This window comes from Xyrauchen texanus, chromosome 25 (genome assembly GCF_025860055.1).
Source record: "Xyrauchen texanus isolate HMW12.3.18 chromosome 25, RBS_HiC_50CHRs, whole genome shotgun sequence".
Classification (NCBI taxonomy): domain Eukaryota; kingdom Metazoa; phylum Chordata; class Actinopteri; order Cypriniformes; family Catostomidae; genus Xyrauchen; species Xyrauchen texanus.
The window spans coordinates 32,933,345-32,957,490 of NC_068300.1; the positions used below are offsets into that span (position 1 = coordinate 32,933,345).

A 24,146-nucleotide genomic window follows, 5' to 3' on the forward strand; every position below is an offset into this window, starting at 1 on the left:
CAACCCAACCTGACTTAAGTTGCCTATTCAGGAAATTCTGAAGGCCTGAGGGGATGGAGCTCAAACACACACACTGCTTCAGGCATGTGATTTGTGAAACAGTTCACACTTCGCTTGTAAGAATCAAGGAATAAATTCTGACAGGATAAACTTTTTATTTTTCTCCATTTGTTTGTAGATTAATTAAGAGTGGAAAGCGATTAAAAATATGTATTCATTTATTTGGCATGTTAGGCCAGTAGAGAAGGCTTTGCTGGCCCTGGGAATTCACCAGTGCTAGAATGTCCTAAAATAGTGTCTTGGCACAACTAATCTTCCCGTATAGTGCAAACAGATTGTCTGCAATTTTAGGATAAAAAAAAAAAAAAAAAAACTTGTACAGGTCGCTACTTCAAAAGTGCAAAAGATCCCGACATCTGTGACAGCTTACTTTTAATGAACTATGATTTGAGAGGCACTTGTCACAGGAAACTTTATAGGATGGATAGTTTGCAAATTGGGATTCAGTTGCATTCACCCTATAAGAACAAAATCTAAATTTCTAAATCCTGAGGTCACAGAACCACCCTGTTTGGACACTGCAGTCATTATTCTCCCATGAAGGAAAGAGAACCCTTGGGTCAGGATCAAGCTCAAATTTAACTGTTGCAGCAAAATGAATAAAGAAACTGCAGACAATGCAGAATGTAGCATGCAGAATAAAGACATGTTATCTGAAAAGCATAGAATAAGTAATAAAACAATCGCTGATAAAGTGAAGATAACAGTGCACACGAACATACACACACACTCTCTTTGATAGCTTATAATTTACAAACATTGACAACATACTGACATATGTACATATCATGCACACCATGATGCAGACACAAGAATACATTTTAATGGATGTGATTATGACAAGAGGGTCTTGAATGTACAGAAAGTGAAGAAAGGAAGCACAGGAGGTTGAGTTGATGGGCTTTGATGCAGTTAAAGGTGCTGGCTGATCTCCTGGTACCTGATTCGCTGTTCAGGTGGCTGAGCAGAACATGGGGGACTGTTGGCATTGGATGTAAGGGTCAAGGAGAAAGAGAGAAGAGGGAAACAAACAGAGGAGGAAAAAGGAGGAACAGAGGAAAGGGAGAGATTATTTGGTAGCACTTTCTGGAAGAGGGAGGATAGAGAACAGGAAAGGCAGAATAAGCAGAAGCTAAAAGGAAAAGACACAAGTAGGGGGAAGTTAGACTGGGTAATGGAATAGCCTTGACATCTAGTGTGGGGAAATAGACAAAATGCTAATTATGTGGCAGCCAGTGGCCAGAAAACAGGTAATGGTTATGATTCCATTTTGGATATATTTTATTAGGTATTAATAAGAATATCCTTTAACTGTCTAAGTGTGTACACTACAAATAATAATTATAAAATATAGCTGCAAGCAGCCATTGTTGGGCCAAGCCACCTAAATGGCCAATTTGGCCAACAGGATACATAGGACTCATAGGACTCAAGAGTGGTCATGTATGTATATTGCCTGAGCAAAGAAATTAACACAGTGTGCCACTTTGTTTAACATGGCTTAATGATGGCAATGAGACATTCCAAGGTTAGAGTCAGCACACAGAACAGTATCTTTTGACTATAGGTGGCACTGTCTCCAGGACATGATGCATACTCATTTTCTTTCAAATCTGACAATGCATTCAAAATATATATATTAATAACAAACCATATTTATCAGAAAACAATCATAGCATGAAGAAAAACAAGAAGAATACCTGCAAGCAGATCTGGGATAAGCCCTGCATTTATTCAGTAAGCACAATTCCAAGACCTCCACTACAATATAAAATCCACTGTTATCTTTTAAACTATAGGTGGTGCTGTCTCTAAATTTCTCAGGTTTCAGGCCCAAGGGTTCAAACAATATGCACAAAGAAAAGGGTATTTTTGAACTGGCATAATAGGGTTCGTCAAATTCTGTCTGGTGGCTATTTATGCACACTTCTATCAGTGTACCAAATGTCATCATTTTGCTATGTACAGTTCTATGGGCTGCCATAGACTCCCTTTACAGGACCCAAAGAGTAGCTATGATGTATTCTGCAAATGCACAATGGTATATGAGTCACCATAAGCAGGGTTTGAACCTGTACCTTTCCGTATTACATCACTGTGCACAATCCACTGCACCATGCTGCCTTTTAACAAAGATGAAAATCTAAATTTAATTATCCCTGCAACCATTCTGTAAAACCAACACAAAGAGCTCCACTAAAAGAGAAATCAACCCGGATGACATATCTAGGTGGGGATTCGAACCCACAACCTTTGGAATTATAGTCCAGTGCTAAACACTGTGTCACTAGGAGTGGCAAAGAGACTTGCCAAGATTAGAGTCAGAAACAAGTGTGGGTTATCTTTTGAACTACAGTTGGCGCTGTCTCCAAACTGCTCAGGTTTTTGTGTTGAGGTTGCATAGTCATTTTAAGTTAAGACAACTATTTTCAAACATGTGGAACCACTGTCCACTGATCAAGTTCAGCCAAAGAGCTACATTTTTAAGTGTGAGGCATCCATTTAGGAGACTGAAATACCAGAATAAACTGACGAACTTCATGAAAAATCCCAGATAAAGCAAGAAAAATGTTGATTATACTGTAAATATACTGTGTGCAATTTAATACTTAGTATTGCGGCATTAGCTTAGCAACATGTTAATGGCAAACTCTATTGAAATCTTACATAGAGTGCATTAGATAAATTACTTATTACTTAGGTTCCATTTAAATGATAATGCTGCCCAAGCACAAGGCAGTAGACACAATAGCTCTATAGGTTTTGGAACAGAGCTACAATCTTAACATAAATACCCTCATGAACATAATCTGTTGATCTGATCCTGTTTTTATAATTGTCAAGACTGAAAAAAGTGAGAGAACTTCTCTAGAAGAAAAATTGTCTGCTTTTGGGATAGTTCCCCCTACAGTGGGTATGTGTGTGCGGGTTTGTGAAAGATGAAACAGTACCCAAGAAAAGAACAAAAACACAACCAATTCAAAACACAGTGGAATTTACCGGTGACACCCTCCCTCTTCTGCAATACAAACATGTCAATGACAAAATGAAGTGAATAATAGTCTATTCTTTATGACTCACTCAACACATTCTCAAATATTTCCACATAGAATAAAAAAAAGATACCCTCATAGATCTGTTAGGTACTTTTCCGGTCTGAACCAAAAGTTAACATGAAAAGTTGGTTAAAATCACAAATAATCAGATCAAATAACATTTGATATAATACTAGTAGCAAACACACTTGCATATTTTTTTCCAACGGTGACATGGCAGGATAACTTTTCATAAAGTCTGTTTAAATGCACACCAATATGCTGATAATGACAAAAAATAAGGTTATTTAAACAAATAAAATACAAAAATAATCATAATTTTTATACCATTTTCTCCCAATTTGGAATGTCCAATTTGCATTACTTAGGTCCTCATGGTGGCACGGTTACTCACCTCAATCCAGGTGGCAGAGGACAAGTCTCAGAATTGCCTCCCCTTCTGAGACAGTCAATCTGCGCATCTTATCATGTGACTCGTTGTGCATGACACCGCGGAGACTCACAGCATGTGGAGGCTCATGCTACTCTCCGCAATCCACACACAATTTACCATTTGCCCCATTGAGAGCAAGAACCACTAATCGTGACTACGAGGAGGTTTCCCCATGTAACTCTACCCTCCCTAGAAACCAAGCCAAATTGGTTGCTTAGGAGACCTGGCTGGAGACACTCGGATTCGAACTCGCAACTACAGGTGTGGTTGTCAGCATCAATACTCAGAGTTACCCAGGCCTCCACCTTAAAAATAAGGCTATTTAAATCATTGAGCTTTGATGTAACCAGTCAAGCGCTTGTGCACATTGAATAAGCCGCTAAGAAACATACACTACCTTTCAAAAGTTTGGGGTCACTTGCCTGAAATGTTTCTCATGATCTTAAAAATCTGATTTTATTTTTTTATCACAACATAATTCCCATATTTCCATTTCTAGTATTCCATAGTTGTGACGACTTTACTTTTATTCTAAAATGTGAAAAACATAAATGTAAAATGAGTAAGTGACCCTAAAACTTTGAATGGTAGTGTACACCAAGTTAACTGTGCCTTTAAGCAGCTTGGAGAATTCCAAAAAATTATGTCAAGCCTAATTTTGCTTCTGATTGGAGTCAATTGGAGGTGTACCTGTGGATGTATTTTTAGGCCTACCTTCAAACTCTGTGCCTCTTTGCTTGACATTATGGGAAAATCAAAAGAAATAAAAAAAAATTCTGGACCTCCACAAGTCTGGTTCATACCAGTCAATTTTCAAATGCCTGAAGGTACCACGTTCATCTGTACAAACAATAATCCGCAAGTATAAACATCATGGGACCACGCAGCCATCTTACAGGTCAGGAAGGAGACGCATTGTCTTCTAGAGATGAATTTAGTTTGGTGCAAAAAGTGCAAATCAATCCCAGAACAACAGCAAAAGCACCTTGTGAAGATGCTGGAGGAAACAGGTAGACAAGTATCTATATCCACAGTAAAAAAAACTCCTATATTGACATAGCCTGAAAGGCTGCTCAGCAAGGAAGAAGCCACTAATATTTGGCAATATTAACAAATACTAACACAGTGTACGTAAACTTCTGATCCACTGGGAATGTGATGAAAGAAATAAAAGCTGAAATAAATCATTCTCTCTACTATTATTCTGACATTTCACATTCTTAAAATAAAGTAGTGATCCTAACTGACCTAATACAGGGAATGTTTTCTACGATTAAATGTCAGGAATTGTGAAGAGTTTAAATGATTTTGGCTAAGGTGTATGTAAACTTCTGAATTCAAACATATGTGTGACCACGCCTTAAGATTGAAATCCTAGAATCGTCCCTGGTTTATATTGTTGAACTTCCTGTTTCTGACGGCACGCACGCACGCTGCAGGAGAGTTTGTTTGTGGCCTGCTTAGCACTGCTTATTCTCATACGTTCAACGTTATAGTCATCGTTCATAGTTATATCCTTTGTCATTTTACCGCGTCGTTCATAGTTATATCCTTTGACATTTTACCGTGTTTCAGATTCTTCCGCTTTTTCTCCCGTTTCATCTGCGTGTATTTTACCGGTTGCTGCTGACACCTAGCTAGAGTCTGTGTTTGTAGCCTTTAATCCTTAAACATCTGCCATTTTTAAGCACGCATCGGGTCTTCCCGTATTATTCTCTTATCGGGATTCAACTGCGCGCATATTCCACCTGTATCCGCGTTCTATTTTTATCGCGGTTAAACTGCGCGCATTTTTTCAGCACGCACCCGTTTTTTCTCCTCTGCGGTACACAGATTATTGCATCGATCTCAAAGCACCGCTTATCAAAACAACCACCACCAACAACAAACCATTTTGTGAGGGATTCAAATCAATCTCAAAACCCTCACCGCTCAGGAACAACGAACAATTTGCGGTAAGTCATGGCATCGGCTCATGTTATTTGTTCATGCATTGCATGTCACATGTTTAAAATAGCCTCCTCCGTCAGCAGTGAGGGATTCACTTGTGATAAATGTAAGGAATTAGTCAGGCTGACGGAGAAGGTTAATGAGTTAGAGACTCGCATCCGAACGGCATAATCGTTCAGCAAAGAGACACCACTCTCCCGCTCCTGTTAGGGTTTCCAATAAATTCTCCCCACTCAGTGATACACCCACTGAGAATCATATTGAAAGAGCCCTTGTTATCGGTGATTCCATTGTAAGGAACGTGGAAATAGAGACTCCAGTCACTATTGTTAATTGCATTTCGGGGGCCAGAGCGTCTGACATCAAATCAAATTTACAAGTGCTGGCTAATGCTAAACGTAGATTTTCTAAAATTGTTATCCATGTCGGCACTAACGATGTCCGGCTTCGCCAGTCGGAGATCACTAAAGATAATGTTAAAGAGGTGTGCAAATTTGCAAAAACGATGTCAGACACTGTAATATGCTCTGGTCCCTCCCTGCTCGTCGTGGTGACGAGGTTTATAGTAGATTAGTGTCACTGAATGGCTGGATGTCTGAGTGGTGTCTGCAGAATAAAATAGGATTTATAGACAGTTGGAAAAGTTTTTGGGGTAGACCTGACCTGCTAAAGAGAGACGGACTCCATCCCTCCAGGGAAGGTGCCGCTCTCCTCTCTAGTAATTTGGCTCATAGACTTAATAATGATATTAATTGACTAAATGGGGCCCAGGTCAGGAAGCAGACAAACTAGTTAATCCGAACGTCTGCTAGCTGCCTTGAGACGTCACACAGGTCACATAAACTACAACACATAGAGACTGTATCACCTAGATATCTCATAGAGATTGTGTCTGTTCCCCGAACTACCAAACACAAAACCCTCACTAAATCATTTAGAAAAAATTTGATTAAGGTCAAACTTGAACAAAACAAACAAATTAAAAATGTACATCATATAAAAATAGGGCTACTAAACATTAGATCTCTTTCTCTTTGCACTAATTGTCAATGAAATGATTACAGATCATAGATTGGATGCGCTCTGTTTGACTGAAACCTGGCTTAAACCGGATGAATATATTAGTTTAAATGAATCTACTCCCCCAGGTTATTGTTATAAACATGAGCCTCGTCTGAAGGGTCGAGGAGGTGGTGTTGCTACAATTTACAGTGAAGTTTTTGGTGTTACTCAGAGGACAGGATATAAATGTAAGTCTTTTGAACTAATAATGCTTAAGGTGACACCGTCAAATACAAATATAAATAAAAAATCTCTGTCGTCCTTTACCCTTGCTACAGTGTATAGATCACCCGGGCCTTATTCCGATTTCCTTAGTGAATTAGCAAATTTTTTATCAGATCTTGTAGTTACTGTAGATAGAGCCTTAATTGTTGGTGACTTCAACATTCACATAGATAATGAAAATGATACACTGGGATTAGCATTTATCGATATTCTCAACTCTCTTGGAGTCAGACAAAATGTAACAGGACCAACTCATCGCCATAATCATACGCTAGATTTAATTCTTTCATATGGAGTTGATGTTGATAATATAGAAATTCTGCAACAGAGCGATGACATCTCGGATCATTACCTCGTTTCTTGCATGCTGCAATCAGCTAATGTTACTCAATCTACACCACGCTATCGTTCAGGTAGAACCATTCTTTCGACCACTAAAGATAGCTTCACTAATACTCTTCCAGATCTATCTCATATACTCAATAAACCCCAAAGCCCAGAAGAACTTGATGAAATAACAAAAAATTTAAATGCAGTCTTCTCTAGCACCCTTGATGTTGTCGCCCCACTTCGATTAAAGAAAATTAAAGAAATAAGCCCTGCACCATGGTACAATGATCACACTCATGCTCTCAAGAGAGCAGCTCGGAAAATGGAGCGCATGTGGAAAAATACAAAATTAGAAGTATTTCAGGGTGCATGGAAGGATAGTGTCTGTAGCTACAAACACGCACTCAAAGCTGCCAGGTCAGCATATTTTAGTAAACTCATAGAAAATAACCACAACAATTCTAGATGTTTATTCAGTACTGTGGCTATATTGGTTAGGAATAAAGCCTCAACCGAACCAGATATTACGTCACAGCTCAAGAGTAATGACTTCATGAATTTCTTCACAGATAAAATTGAAATAATCAGAAATAAAATTGGAATTATGCAATCATCTGTCATAGCACCCCAGAAAACAATGTCGAATAATTTCCCTCATGTGCAACTTCAATCCTTCGCTATCATAGGTCATGAAGAGCTAACAAAACTTATCGAAACATCAAAAGCCACAACTTGTTTGTTAGATCCTATACCAACTAAGCTCTTAAAAGAGGTATCTCCTGTAATATCAGAACCTCTTCTTAATATCATTAACTCCTCGCTATGCTTAGGACATGTCCCAAGAAACTTTAAAATGGCAATTATTAAACCGCTAATTAAGAAGCCACAACTTAATCCTGGAGAACTTGCTAATTATAGACCGATTTCAAATCTCCCGTTTATGTCAAAAATACTAGAAAAGGTAGTATCCTCCCAAATATGTTCATTTCTACAGCGAAATAGTATATATGAAGAATTTCAATCAGGATTTAGGCCTCATCACAGTACAGAGACTGCACTTATCAGAGTTACAAATGACTTGCTCTTATCATCTGATCGCGGCTGCATTTCTCTTCTAGTGCTTTTAGATCTTAGTGCTGCATTCGACACGATAGATCACGACATTCTCTTGAATAGGCTAGAGAATTATGTTGGAATTTGTGGAGTGGCATTAGCATGGTTTAGGTCATATTTAGCAGACCGCTACCACATTGTCTATGTAAATGAGGAATTGTCAAACCAAACAAAAGTAAAATATGGAGTGCCACAGGGATCAGTTTTAGGGCCTCTGCTTTTCTCCATGTATATGCTTCCCCTGGGAGATATTATCAGGAATCGTGGAATAAGTTTCCACTGCTATGCTGACGATACACAACTTTATATTTCTTCAAAACCTGATGAGATTTCACAATTCTCAAAATTAGCAGAGTGTATTAATGAAATAAAAGATTGGATGGCCAGAAATTTCCTTTACTCAATTCTGACAAAACAGAGGTTCTAATTATTGGACCAAAAACTCTAAAAATAAGCCACTAAAATATAATTTGTCTCTAGATGGATGTACTGTTACATCATCTTCAACAGCTGAAGAACTTAGGTGTTATATTTGATACCAATCTGTCCTTTGAAAATCAAATTACAAATGTTTGTAGAACAGCATTCTTCCACCTAAGAAATATTGCTAAATTAAGGCATATGCTCTCGGTTGCTGATGCCGAAAATCTAATTCATGCGTTCATGACCTCAAGACTAGATTATTGTAATGCATTACTGGGAGGATGTCCAGCAAGATCAATAAATAAACTTCAATTGGTTCAAAATGCAGCAGCCAGAGTGCTGATGAGAACCAAGAAATATGATCATATTAGCCCCATTTTATCATCATTACATTGGCTACCTGTTAAATTCCATATTGATTTTAAAATTCTGTTAACTACGTACAAAGCTTTGAATGGTCTAGCTCCGCAGTACTTAAGTGATCTTCTACCATGCTATATTCCAACACGTTCATTAAGATCGCAAAATTCTGGCCTATTAATAGTTCCTAGAATATCAAAATCCACTAAAGGAGGAAGATCCTTTTCATATTTGGCTCCTAAACTATGGAATAGTTTCCCAAACACTGTTCGAGATGCAGACACACTCTCTCAGTTTAAGTCTAGACTAAAGACTCATCTATTTAGCCAGGCATAAACCTAATTTATCCTCCAACCCACAATTAGGCTGCTTTAGTTGGGTCTGCCGGAACCAGAAACATTGAGCATGATCTCTTACTCTGCAATAAATTAAATGGCATCTACGCTTACATCTTTTTATTTGTTTCCCTGTCTCAACCTCGGGACTCCTATCCTGAGGTCACCAGAACCGGCTGGATCCAGCACCATTCCTGCTTCATGTTGGACTCCACTGGTACATGTCGCAGAATGATGATGACTAAATGCAGCCGGTGCCAGCCAAACATCACTTCAATCTATTATGACGGACTTCAGAGGATGAAATGATGCCAACTCCAACCTGCATCACCTCGGTATATAGATGGACTACGATCTTGAAATGGAATGCATAGACTAACTATTGCCAACAAAAGCCTTCATCAGCCAATTAACAAGGACAATTGCATCTATGTGAACTTCTGCAATTAATCAAGATGGACTTCAAAGACTTTGGTCATTAATCTTACAGTTCAAACACAATCGATGTTTAATCACTGACCCTTAACACTTATTTTAATAATTTTAAACCATGATTTTAACTATACATAATTAATATTTACATTACATTCAAAATGTTAGCCAGAGGGAACTGGCCCCCACAGTGAGTCTGGTTTCTCCCAAGGTTATTTTTCTCCATTAATCTACATCTTATGGAGTTTTGTGTTCCTTGCCACAGTCAGCCTACAGCTTGCTCACTGGGGTTATTAATACAATTATCATTTAATTATTTTTAAACACTATTAAAAATCATATTTTATCGAAATTACACAATGATGATTCATCGACTTTATAGACATTACAGTTTTATCGTCTGTTAATGCTGATATTCTGTAAAGCTGCTTTGAAACGATGTGTGTTGTTAAAGGCGCTATACAAATAAAATTGACTTGACTTTATATTGTTTATTTGTATTAAGTTTAATAAAATTAGTTCAAGTAATTTTCTGAATTGTGGCATTTCATTATTTTGATTTTTTTTTACTACAACTATCTGGGCTTTCAGAGCCCTTTAAGTGTCAAAAAGTCACAGTAAATAAACACACGACAAGGCGAACATAAATAACCCAACTTTAATGATTCTAAGGTAGTTATACACATACGTTATACGTAAACACGGATTTGGCTTTGTTGGTTTGTGGATGTGAGCACAAACGCACTGTTGCTGAAAAAAAATCCTAGGGAAATAACTGTTAAAAGGTGGAGTATGCTATTCCTGAGATATTTGAAATCAACAAACACACTCCTCCCCTTAATTGGTTCTTCAGAATCTCCGCCCTTACAAATTCATGCATGCGCAATAGTGTTGTGTGGATTGGTCCGATCCACTTTGTTTATTTTCCCATTTACAGAGCCAGGGCTGTGTACAAACACCAGATTTCTTTCAGCGCAAACACAGAACGGACATCTAGCGGACCGTGAAAAGATATTGGCGGAATTTGACAAAAAGTGTATTTGGATTAAAATGACTTACACCACATTTAAGGCACTTATGGCCTTGCACGTTGTTGGCTTTACCATTATCGGTGTATGACTGTGCATGTAAATGCACTCAATGTCAACACACGCTGATGTATGCCAAATTGTTGTTGTACATTTTTTGGGAAAAAAGCAGACCGTAGCATCCCAAAATCAACAACCCTTATTAGGGGCGTTAAAATACATCGGTGCAATGCATCAAGCCAGCAATGAAAATGTTACACAACAATTACGAAATGTAATCGTCGATTACGATTACTGAAATAATAACCAATGTACTACACTTTCATTTCTTATCCAAAATAAAATTGTTGTGCCTATTAATGTAGAACCATTAATTAGTATTTTAATCATTTTCAAACAATTTTTACATTCCTAATTCTTACAATATCAGCGGCATAAGAGTGGCTTGGAATTACAATTTGCATCATGTCTGTAGCTGAACTACACCAATATCTTGCAGTGTGTTTAGTTTACTAAGGGAAGAATAGACAAAGTTTTTGAGTCTGAACACCCGACCAGTGGTTTATAAAAGGCTTAAAAACTGATCAAAGGATAAGATTAGTGACTTGAGGTAGAATGTGTCTAATCATATAAAGATTTCAACTAACACTTTCAGGCTGAGTCAAGGCATTTCAATCACATTCCTCACACGCTCAATATACACCTAAACTTTTACTAAAAAAACACTTGTTACTAAAACTGGCAGAACTTTAGCAAGTGAGAATTGTGTTAAATATTCCCTCAAAGTCACTCGCTAGAATAAGAGCTTAAGAATTCAAATGAGCTTGTTCAGCCTGTTCATTTGTGGAAGTTCTGTTCAACACTCAAACAAAGCGAAGCAATACATTTATCCTTCCACTTTTCTATTATGATTTACACTTAAATTCCGTAATGTTTAGTTCAATAATCTCTAAATTGAGATCCCATATTGTTTGGGTAAATCATTCTTTTTTATTCTTTATATGGACCAAAGTCTAAAATACAGTTACTGTTGCACTGCTGGTGCCAGGCAACCAGGCACTAAACCCACAGTTCTCATTAATAATGCTTCACACGGTTGTGAACATCACTCAAATATTGGTGCTTTTGTGGCAAACCGTGAAAAGCAAATGCATGCAAAAAAGCATATCTGAAAGTATCAGTTGGGGGTGGTGGAAATGTGATTTTCATTTTCTCGCTATGTTGGAGGCATAATTAGCGACTCTGCACCTGCATCAGTCTGTAAAATTATGCAAATGACAAACAGTTCTCTCATTGATAACATATTAGCATCCATTTATAAATATCATCTTAACACTAAAGGCAGGCACAATTAGTGGATAAGCTGGTCTATTCACTCTTAAAGAACTTTTAAAGTCATTTCCGATGTTCACATTTCTGCTCATATCCCAGTTTAATGTGCATTAAACTGGTTACAGGTTGGCTTTCTTGTAGAGAAACTCATCTCTGTTTAAGAAGTTCAACATATTGCACACAAAAATGACAAGTGCTTGCCAAAAACGCAAGCACCAAATATGATTGGCTGGTTTCATGCGTTCCAAGAAAGAGGGTACTCATGTTCTTAGTAGTTTGCCTGAAAGCAAAGTCATGCTTGCAAGGTATTGGACCATGACATGTATTGCTATTAAATCTAAGATTTTCAGAGCTTTTATTGAGATACTTAGAAGAAAGGGGAAAAGAAATAACAATTCCGTTTGGAGCCACTCATGGTGCAGAAATGACATTATTCAAATTTAAGTATCAGATGAAAACTTCAATCAATGAACAGACGTCCATTCTGAACATAACCATATACACGTTAAACCAGGGTTGGACTGGGAAGAGAAATCAGCCCGGGATTTTACATGGGAACTGGCCCAACTGTTGTGCTCTGTTCTCGCAGTGGCCATTACACCCCTGATCGGCCCAAAATTGCGTCGGCCAACCAGGAAAATGCCTGGTATGCCAGATTACCAGTCCAGCCCTGCGTTAAACAGAACAGAAAGAAGCTGGGGTCTTCAACAGCTTTGTGCAAGCTTGAGGTATTCAAGCAATAAAGTTCCTAATAAGAAACATGCTATTCAAACCATTGTGCTGTTCAAGGATATTTTAGGGCTCAATCAAACCTAAATATCATAGAGCAGGTTTGTCACACAGGGTTCATGCCACACAACATGCTCTTAGAGAAAGACTGGTGTACTTACACGCTGAAGAACGCATCATTGCATGGCCACACAGAGGACAAGTCATGTGTTAGTGTAGCGGAGGGGTTCCCCAGTAAGAACTGTTCTGAGAGCTGTTTTACTTAAGAATCGTGGCTTTGTACTTTATGTAGTAAAGATAGTCAAATATGTCTCAGATCAGATGTTAACTTCACTTTTCAAGATGAGGTACAATCAAATTGATTTATTCCCGAAACAACTGAACTAAGGGCTCCTAAAGGGTTAGTTATATTTGGCCTGAGGTGAAGCCATACTGCAGCTGTCATAAAAAAACCAAATGTAGTGTGTGAGTAGTTATGAAGTACATTATTAAACCACTGGAGACATTCAAGTGTGTGTTTGGGAAAAGAGAATCTGTCGGCTGAGGTGAGATAATGTTGACATCTTCTACAACAAGATGCTTTCAGACACAAAAGGCAAACAAGACACAAAGTTCATACGTAGTGAAGATAAATAATTAAACTATGAGAAAGCCAACATGATTAAACGTTTAACATTAAAGAGAACAAGAATAAGAATGTAAAAGGACAGTTACTCACTGTAGCCCATTCCCTGGACAAAGTACTTGAAAGCCTCTGCAAGTTTACCCGGCTAAAAACAGAAACATATCTCATTCAATATAAAGTCAAAACTATGAATGACATCAAGCAGAAAATTGTTGTTGTAGTTTATTCTTACTTGGACAACTGGGGGAAGTCCACCACAATCTGCCATCTGAAGACAGGAGGAGAGGACAATATCAATTCAATCATACTGAAATAACAATAATCAAACGATTGTCTAGGAGGGAATAAAGCCGACGTACCTTGAGCAGTGTAGTCTTGGTTGGGTTTAGCCTAGAGTTGCATTCAACCTGTGGAAAAAAAAACCCTTCAAAATTCCACCTGGTCAGCTCAGAAAGATTCTATTTGGTGCCACAAGTGGTTTCTGGATCTGAATAACCCCCACGACTAAAATGAACGATTGTAGGACGTCCCCAAAAACGGATTGGTCCAAAATTGTGAAAGCAGACAAAACAAAAAACCATCCAGCACTAATATAGCATAAAAATTTAAAACATTGTCAATTCTGCCATTTACATGTGTGTATGGGTCTTGTGTTTAATCAAATTTTAGATTAGGGACTCACCACAGCCTCTACTGCTGGCGATGTGTCACCAACAATTAGCAGGGAAGGACACCTGAATGGCAACAGAAGAGGGACATCAAGCGTAATGTAAAGGTTGCACCCTGATTTAAGGCCAAAATATCCAAATAAAACAGCATCGGACATCTTACTTCAGTGTTTTGATTGTATTTTCATTAAGTCCTGGGATGGGCCTCTCAATCTCCAGATCTCGCCGACTGTTTTGAGGTGACAAAAACCTGATCAAGATCAGCACAAGTGCCAGTGATCAGCACATTAACTGGTCTAAGAACAGAGCTTTGATAATGTCACCTGTTGTAGGATTGGCAGAAGAGAGCCAGGTTGTCCTGGTTGATGTCCTGAGCGATGTGCAGGCGATAGGTTTGAATGATCTCGGTATTCTCGGTCAGCTCATCCTGAGGTGAAAGAAAATAACAGACTCATATGTGAAAGTCAAATCTCTGCAAAGACCCTTTGTGTTGAATTGCCTTAGAAATGCTGAGATGATCATATTTAAAGCCTACCGTGCTGAAATGGTGCTCCATCACAATATCCACGAGATTACTGGTCCATCCAGACAGCTGAAACAAACACACATCCACACACAAACTTTGAGTGAAAATTAAATTTGCATAATACTGATAACTTTCTAAAATAGTTTTAGGTAATGTTGAGTGTAATTTGATTGCAAAGTAATTATTTACAGTAATCTAATGGCTTTTAGGTTAAAAAAAAGAAAAGAAAGTGTAACATTACATTTTACAAGATAATTACTTGTAAGTACATTATGTGGGTTACACATGATACAACAATATTAAGTAGAATACAACACGAATTACATTTATATGTATGTCCATTTGCATTTCTTTGACATCTTTAGGGTTTGCGCCCCCTAACGAGGAAGAAACGTGTGGTGCTGAGTGTACGACTTGCATGCAACAATGAACATTGACTTAAGCAAAAGTAACATGATTCATTTCCCATTAAGTTTTCAAAGAAAAAAAATTGGTAATCTGATTAATCCAAGTAGTCAAATCACACAATTTTTTTAGCATCTTGCTTCATGTTTTTAAAATGCCCTGTCAAGTTACAAGATCTTCCACTTTAAACACATCCCAAGACACCTGAAGTCTGTTCCATTTGTTGCTCTGCCTCTAGATTTTTTTTAACGCAAGAACATGCTCGGTCTGAGGAGCCCTCAAGACTGTCGAATAACCTGCCGTGAGCAATGTTTTCATTATTATGCATAATCCGTAGGTCTGTTTTTTTGTAAGGACTATGGGCATTTGTGAAATTAAAGATTAAAATATCTTTAGCCTATTTATTAAATATGTGTCACCCTACTGGAGGACTGCACAGCCTGTGCTATATTTTATGGTCTACGTGCAAATGCTGAGAGACATATTTGGCCGTCGCATCTGTATTTTGTGCATTTTCAAGACAATGCATCAAGATAAATCTTTGAACTTTCAACTTTGAACCCAAGAGCAAATTTGTAAACACCTAAGATATCTCATCAAGAAATTACTGACAAATGGTTCTTTGATTTAGTCAACGATAACAAATGAGATGGAAAAGACGCATCATGATGATATTTATATGATTTTATAAATAAAACATACTGTTGGCGAAAATATGATGAGAAAAAAATCATCATGCCAGATAATAACATTGCACAAACAGAAGAAAATAATCTGTTTTTAGAAGAATTATCTAGAGAGAATTGATTAATAATTTCAATAATCCAGTATGTTGGTGATTTCCCCGCTTGAGCTACGTGAACACAGAGCTGAACACCAGCAAAATTAACCTCTTTACAAATGGTTCATTACCTCACTCAAACAAATCCCATTTATGCAGAAGATTAATCACTATATACACAACATTCATGGAATAATACAACTTGCAGTACATCTGCACAGACAATGAAGTGAATGAACAGGTGAACTTGAAGTTACGTGCTAGCCAGAATGAGTAACTTATGTTGGCTGTACGCTGTTTCCATAAAAATGCACTACATGCAAGCAATATCCTAAACTGTCTACAACAAGGAAAATGAATATCCTCTGAAGCACAAAGAATTAAGAACACAGTACCTTCTAAATGACATTTATTGTGTGCTAATATTTCAAGAGCTCAGGTTTTACAAGGACAGTAGTATTTTGGATGTATCTTTTATATGCCTGATGCATGTTTGAATTAATAAATATTTATACATTTTGTTAAATGTTTGAATATTTAAAAAAATGTTTGGTCGGTTACAATTTTCAGTCATTTTACATATGAACTAAAAAGATGTTATTTTTGTTGAGGAAAATGGACTGCAATTAATTCTTATGACATATTGACTAAATTGAAAGGACATTTTCATCAAAAGACTAAAACTATGTAGTTTTAGTTTCGTATACGACTACAACAAAGTAAAAATAGTGATTTGGCCTGTAAGCTTATTATAAAGCTTTACAATAGTGCATGTTAGGAAAACCATTAAGAAGATCAAGCACACTAATCTGCTGAAAAATTTGAGGTATGAAGGAATAGTTAGGGCCACTGTTTGGTTATTGGACAATGATGGGGGTGTAATAATATGAAACAGCTTCTGGAGATGAATATTCAGAATTTCACCTTTGAAGCAGCCCAGTCAATCCAGCCCTTAGCACATGGATCCACATTGATGAGAACCAACCCCTCCACCAGATCAGGCTCATTCAACTAGATGAGAGAGAGAAATTAATGACATTACACAGATTAGTTCATCATTACGGCAAGTACTGACTTTAACACCAAGGGTCCCTCCTGACAGAGGATTAGGGGCTTGACATGTGGCAAACAGAAGAGACTAATGAGAGATTCATGACTTTTTGTAGAATGGTTACTTGTACACTCATCTTGGTCGTGTGATAATCTCACCCCAAAACTTTTTGATTGGTTTGGGTGCATACAAATGACATCAAAGAACAGAAAGCTGAGGCTGCAGTGGGACTACCATCTGTGAATTGAGATTCATGAGACCAGGCTATGTTTTTCCAAGTCAAATTTGGTGAGTCTGTGCTAGGGTTGTGCCGATGGACGATATCATCGTCCATCGTGATGGCTGACCAACATCACGATGTAGAGCCACCATCGTGATGCCACGCCCCCTTTTGCGAGTCTTGCTAGTGTGACTCACTAATCCTAGTCTCTTCTATAGTTAACCTAAAAACTTTGCAGGGATTGCTCTGTAAATTAAATTGAGAATATAACTAATGCATATATGCTATTTTAAATACTGTAGTATATGCCAGAGACGTGACGTGTTAGTCTGTGAAAATACCGTGTCAGGCAGGCTACACAAATATTGATCTTGACATTGTTAGCTTCTTGTCTTTTTTTTACATGTCTTACACTGTACATTTAGATTAAAATATTTTATGTTGTGGGCTACAAGAAAATAGCCTTTATTAATTAATTATTAGTAGTTGTAGTGTCTCAGAAAATCTTGCTCATTGTCACATAGCTCTTGTATACACTGAAGCGGCAGTTTAAGATAAACCCAGACCAGCTGAACGTCAAATAACTTTTGTCTGGTTAATACTTTTAAAGAAAAATTTCCTTGGCCATAAATCCATAATGTCAAATCAAATGAAAGAAACAAGGTGAATATGAATAACACACATTTATTAAAACATAGAAGAACAACAAATAAAGAACAAGAAAACTGAACAACACTCAGACCGAAACTCGGCATTAACATTTCACTTATAATTAGCAGCACAATTAACTTCAGCACAGGCTACAAAATAAATTATGTTATTGAAATATTGTAAAGTGGTCATATGAACTACACAAATGAACGTTTAAAAAATAATATGCAAAATGGAATAGCTCCGCAACGGATGGCGAAAAATGCGTAAAGAAGTCTAATATCTTTCACCATAGACCATGTTTAATTTTCGATGTTTCTGGCCAGAAATACCAACATATTCACTTTATCTGGTTTTAATAAGCTGCGGATTGGAGTAACTACACTACCCGCTGTGCTGAAGACCCGCTCTGATGGAGTACTGGTAGCACATATGCACAGATATTTCTGTGCTAATCTTGCCATGAACGGAAACCTTTTGTCGTTCGTTTTCCACCAAGTCAGCGGGTCCTCTTCCCCATCAATGGCCATTTCCTGCAGGTACATGGTCATTTCTGCCTCGACCTTTTGCTCATCAGTGAGTAAAATAACGAAATTATAGTTTTTAAGTGGAAAATATTATTTATGTAAAGAGATATATTAAAATAAAAAGTGCACAACTCTTCTTAAGTGAAAGCTAAAAAAAAAAAATGCTTCACGTGTCGTGCAACCTACTGATAAAGCGCCGACGAGTCATTAGTTGGGTTAGTAAAATAACGAAATTATAATTTTTTCATATAATTTTTGAAAAATTTGGGTTATTGGGATTAAACCCAGAATTCATCCTCTTCCTGAAAAATTTGTGTATTACAACTACCCATCGACAGTGGGTTTGCATTCAGGTCTGGCTCCATTCTAGTATGGAATACACACTTTCCACAATTCAATCAATTCCTTAAGTCCTACTGTAACCAACTTTATTTTTTATCATTTAATATCCAGTTCATGTGGAAATATGTACAATTACAGAAGAACAATGCAAATGCAGTTTTATGTTGACTTAAGAATCCTTTTGGTTTTGAAGGGAACTATGCTTTTGGAGTGATGCATCACCAAAATGAAATTGAGAGAGAGAGATCACATCAAAAACGCAAAGCTATGAGAAAGTCTACGCTACACTTTAACCATAGCATTGACCAAGCAAAACCTCCTACTGGTTTGACCCAACCAGGTTTTCTTGACACAAACACCTTAACCAACTTCTCAGTATGTCTGTGTTCAGAGCGATGACTTACAGAAAGGGCTAAACAAGAACCATAGCTATTTGCAGCCACATGAATGCAAGTCAATGTCTAGTGACAATAGTGATGGAACAAAAAGAGCAGGTTTCACACCTCTTATTTTTTCCCTCTGCGTAATGTTCTGTAAGGGAGTTAGAGAGAGAAATGCAATCCTTTGGGGTTGCGCTCTTACATGGCCACATGTCTATGGACGCGTATGCGATGATCGTCAATAAAAACTGAAGCACAATTCATTCATGCATTTGGCAGATGCTTTTATCATGAGTCTTTGCATCCTTGGGTATCGAACCAATGCATTATTCTATATAGAGCAACATTAAAATTATTTAAAAGTTTACAAAGCTGTTCTTGTTCTACAGGACTGCGTAGGTGTGTTTGTATGCACCGGTGGTCTGAGTTCACAGAGCCTAATAAGCAAGTGTGTATGTGACAGAAATATAATAAAAGTGCAGTTCAAGTTGTAAGAAGAGTGAGAATGTGAGGCACTGAACCAAAGTTAGAGTCAATATTGAAATATATGTAACATGAGACGTGTGGGCCGTGAAAAGCAACAGGGTTGTCTTCTGACACCAGCATTCTTCAGATAATCTTTTCAAAGCTTGATTATAACCAGTGGGACACTCGAGTATGTGTGTGTGTGCGCGTGTGTATTAGAGTCCAAATAAATGCGTTCATGAGGGCAACTATCCTCAGTGAGTGAGTTTAGTTGGTGAATGAGGATTTTGGGTAGGGAGAGATAATGTGTATCCAACCTATTTGGCATATATGTGTATTAGAGGGGTGTATGTGCATTTCAGATCAACTCAAAATTGTAGGGGATCTTATTGAAGACTGAAGACAGGTGTCTGATTTCAAGATCTGCTTATTATAAACTTAACTTCATACATCTGTCCATTTACAGTACGTTGCAAAAGTCTGAGTATTTGTATTTTGCATTTTATTTATTTGTATCAAATTTGATTATTAGCATAACAATGAGTAAAAGGTTGAGAAATTAGTTGTTTTAGTATTTGGTAAGTGCATCCTTTGCTGTCCCATGCCTAGATTTTATGATACAAGAGCAAGAAAAAACATTTATAATTGTTCATGTCTTTATTGAACACATCCCAATAAACATTTGCAATGCTGTGGAAAAAGTGAACCCTTGGATTTATTAACTGGTCGATCCTCCTTTGGCAGCAATAACATCAACCAAGCGTTTCCGGTACGTTCAGAAGGAATTTTGGACGATTCTTTCTTTCAGAACTACTTCGGCTCAGTCATATTCTTAGGATGTCTGGTGTGAACAGCTCTCTTGAGGTCATTCCACAGCATCTCTATTGGGTTATGGTCTGGGCTCTGACTGGGCCACTCCAAAAGGTGGATTTTCTTTCTATTTTTTTTTTTTTTTTTTTTTAAGCCATTCTATAGTGAATTTACTTCAATGTTTAGGGCCATTCTACTACTGCAACACAACCCTGAATTTTCCTGTAGGATATCTCGATCAACTTCGGAATTCATTTTTCCCCTTGATGATGGCAAGCGGTCCAAACTCAAAATGTTTGAGTGCTTTTTATAAGTCAAAGTATCTTTAACCCACACCTCCAATCTCATTTCTTTAATTGGATGCTAGGTTTGCCAACTCCTGGCTCTATAATAGAATTAGAATTTATTGATGTCATTAGCCTAGGGGGTTCACATAATTTTTCCAACCTTGACTGTGAATGTTTGAATGATGTATTCAATATGTACACAAACAATAAAATAATTAGACTGATCAAAACAGATTTTAAGACAAATTTATACATAAAAAAAATCAAGAAGAAATGCATTTGATTCTGCATTATTTCTTAATCAATATAATCAAACAAGCAAATTTGTGACATTGGCAAAGTTAACTTTTGTAAAAAAAAAAAAAAAAAATTCAGATGCATTTGCTTCCATTCAAGCACACAAGATGCTCCTTTCAATATTCTCAAATCATGCTGGGATAACATTATAGCGCATCTTTAACGCATGTCATTAAAAGAAAAAGGGGCATACACTGAATACCAAGATATTCAAACATTCATCTACATTTCTCAACATTTGACTATGATGATATATAATGTGTACAGAACATATTTGTATATTATAACAGTACATTATAAGAGTGCAAAATAGGAAACATTTAGAGGACTTTTGCACCCCACTGTGCTGTATTTACAAACTACTAATGACTAGAGGACCATTACCACAAGCTACTCTTTCAAATAGATACTTATTACATAATTGAATTCAATTTCATTGGAATAGTACTTTTTATAATACATACTGCCTTAATGAAAAACATACATAACATTACTACTTGCATATTTTATAAAAAGCCTGAGTGAGCAAGCCAAAAGAAACAGTGGCTGTAAATACTCCCCAAGATGTTAAATAGATTGGGAAGTAAACCTTATACAATGACTTATTGGTTATTATAATGAAATAAAACATAATGATTCACTTACAGCCAGTCTGGAGAGGATATAGGCACCAGCACCCACACCAATTCCAATCATACTGCTGATCCTGTTTATTAAAGCACAACAATACATATAGCTCATTAAATTAATAGTGTTGATGGTATATATATATATATATATATATATATATATATATATATATATATATATATATATATATATATATATAGACAAAAAACACAAAATCATTAGTAGAACAAACACTAAATATTCTGACTTCTTGAACATAAGGACTTAATTTTATTCATTTATTCTACAGAATTAGGGATCAGAAAACAAATTGAACCGGTATGGCTGATCAAGGTTCTGACTCACTTCAGCTGGGTCATAACAGAAGGTAGCATCTCAGCAAGTTCATCCATGGTGGGATACTGGAACCTGAGAGAAAGAAAAGGTAGAGGAGTGACAAATTACTATGGCTTTGATTTAACATTTCAAAAGTACAAGCAAGCTAATGCATTTTGATTCAAAACAAAATGTGTTAGTTTGGGACTAACAAGGCTTATTACAGCAGCACATAATGTGAACAACACTGATCACCTGCAAATTTTATGACTGCTCAAAAAAGGCATTTTAAAATTAGGCTAGCTCATCAATACACTGCTTAGTATGTGATTTATTACACTTTCATAGAAGACAATAAGGTTAAGATTTGGGGACAGTTTGACCTAGTAAGCAGTCTACTTTGACAGCAATTTTGTGCAACATAGTCGATTTCAACATTTTAAAGCATCAATGATTTCCTAAAATACCATATAGGTAGGGCCCTAACTAGGTTTTGAGACACAGCTAGTTTTAGTAGTCTTACCCAGTGGGGAAAGGAGGGGCAGATTCTTGCTGTCCTGGAGCATCCACATGGACCACAGCAAAGTGCTGGGTGATCTCCTGCATGTCCTCAAAGTTAAAGAGTGTGTTGAAACATGACTTATCTGCACCAAAAGAGAAAAACAAGTCAAAACATACATTTTCCAGAAATCTGTTGGTTTGTGAAGGTGTATCAAAAGTGACCAGCAGACAATGCTGTATGCTGAAGCCAATCAGATACAACGACTCTTTCTGGCTGCCAATCATAGACTGATCCTGTCTAAAGGCCCCAATACGCTTCCAGCAAAGTTCTTCATTCTTTTTTCAGGGGTAAAAAGAATGAAGAACAGTCGAGCAACAGTATACTGTTTGCGAACATTCAGAACCATCCACTGTGGGAGGCAGTAAAATTCAGAATTTATGATGCTAATGCGCCAACACGCTACACGCGGCCATTATATGCACAGGTTACACTCTGTTATTGTAAATTTATAATGACACTTATACTACTGACAGTAAGAAGGCGTTTAGCAGCCGGTTAGAAGATTTCCTAGAAGTTTAGTCAGGCGAGCGGTACCAAACCTCCAAAACAAACTCAAAAACACTGTCTTGTTGGCCAGATTTTGATTTCAAACCAGTCTTTCTTCGATTTCATATGAAGTACACTGCATCCTCTAACATTTAAATGGATCGCCTTTAGCTTTGCTTACGGCAGAGATCTTGTATTGATGACGGGAGACTCGAGCCACTCCATAAAGTCTTCTCCAGCACACCTCAAAGACTTTTAATGTGGTTAAAGTCTGGACTCTGTGGAGGCCGTAAGGGAAGAAAAGATCCATTGATGGGATAACCTGGTCATTCAGTACATTCAGGTAGTCAGCGGACTTCATTTTATTGCTGCATAATGTTGCTGAGTCTAGACCTGACCAATTGAAGCAACCCCAGATCATAACCCTGTCTCCAGAGGCTTGTACAGTGGGCACTATGCATGATGGGTGCATCTCTTCATGCGCTTCGCTTCTTACCCCGACACGCCCACCGCTTTGGAATAGGGTAAATCTGGACTCATCAGACCAATTTCCATTGCTCCAGTCCAATCTTCCAATTAGGCTCACTAACAAGTGGGATTCTTGTGGACACACAGCTGTTTATTACCAATCCTGCAAGTTCTCGTCGCATTGTGAAAATCCTTACTTACACTATTAAACTATTATACTTTTAGTGATCTCTGACCACAATCATTCAAGATTTTTTTCCGGCCACATTTCTTCCGTGAAGCTGACTGTTCACCACTATCCTTCCAAGTTTTATTAATGCGTTGGACAGTTCTTAACCCAATTCCAGTGATTTCAGCAATCTCCTTAGTTGTTTTCAGAATTTGCCCCTTCTGAAGCACAGTAAAATCTTTTCCACAACCATGGGATACGTCTTCTGACATGGTTGTTTAAGAAACGAGAAGCTACATACTGTATCATTTAGGGTTAAAAGAATTGTTGCCAGCTGAAACATATTAATCACTGCAATAATCAGCCAATCATAGGCTCTTAAAAGAATGTTCCAGGTTAAATACAAGTTAAGCTAAATCAACAGCATTTGTGGCACAATGTTGATTACCACAAAAATGTATTTCGACTCTCTACTCCTTTTCTTTAAAAATTATTTTGTTAAAACTTGTGCATTATTTCTACTGCAAAGTTGTTTAAATTCGAATTTTTAAAGTCGTTGAGGGTTCACCTCATCTGTGATCGCATATTTGACTTGGCAGTTACGCCCTTCCTG

General features: G+C 37.3%; 1 protein-coding gene across 2 annotated transcripts in view; it reads right to left on the reverse strand.

Moving 5' to 3' along the window:
• Positions 1–24,146, reverse strand: part of LOC127618807 (protein NDRG3-like) — an 81,053-nt gene that overhangs the window by 3,706 nt on the left and 53,201 nt on the right. For both annotated transcript variants that reach the window (XM_052091441.1, XM_052091442.1), the window contains 11 exons: positions 22,372–22,492; positions 21,879–21,941; positions 21,549–21,609; positions 16,798–16,884; positions 14,697–14,753; positions 14,485–14,588; positions 14,325–14,390; positions 14,176–14,227; positions 13,853–13,900; positions 13,726–13,761; positions 13,587–13,638 (listed from right to left, as the gene is read on the reverse strand). In XM_052091441.1, the coding sequence (XP_051947401.1) occupies positions 13,587–13,638; positions 13,726–13,761; positions 13,853–13,900; positions 14,176–14,227; positions 14,325–14,390; positions 14,485–14,588; positions 14,697–14,753; positions 16,798–16,884; positions 21,549–21,609; positions 21,879–21,941; positions 22,372–22,492 (747 nt within the window). The remainder of the gene's footprint in view (positions 1–13,586; positions 13,639–13,725; positions 13,762–13,852; positions 13,901–14,175; positions 14,228–14,324; positions 14,391–14,484; positions 14,589–14,696; positions 14,754–16,797; positions 16,885–21,548; positions 21,610–21,878; positions 21,942–22,371; positions 22,493–24,146) is intronic.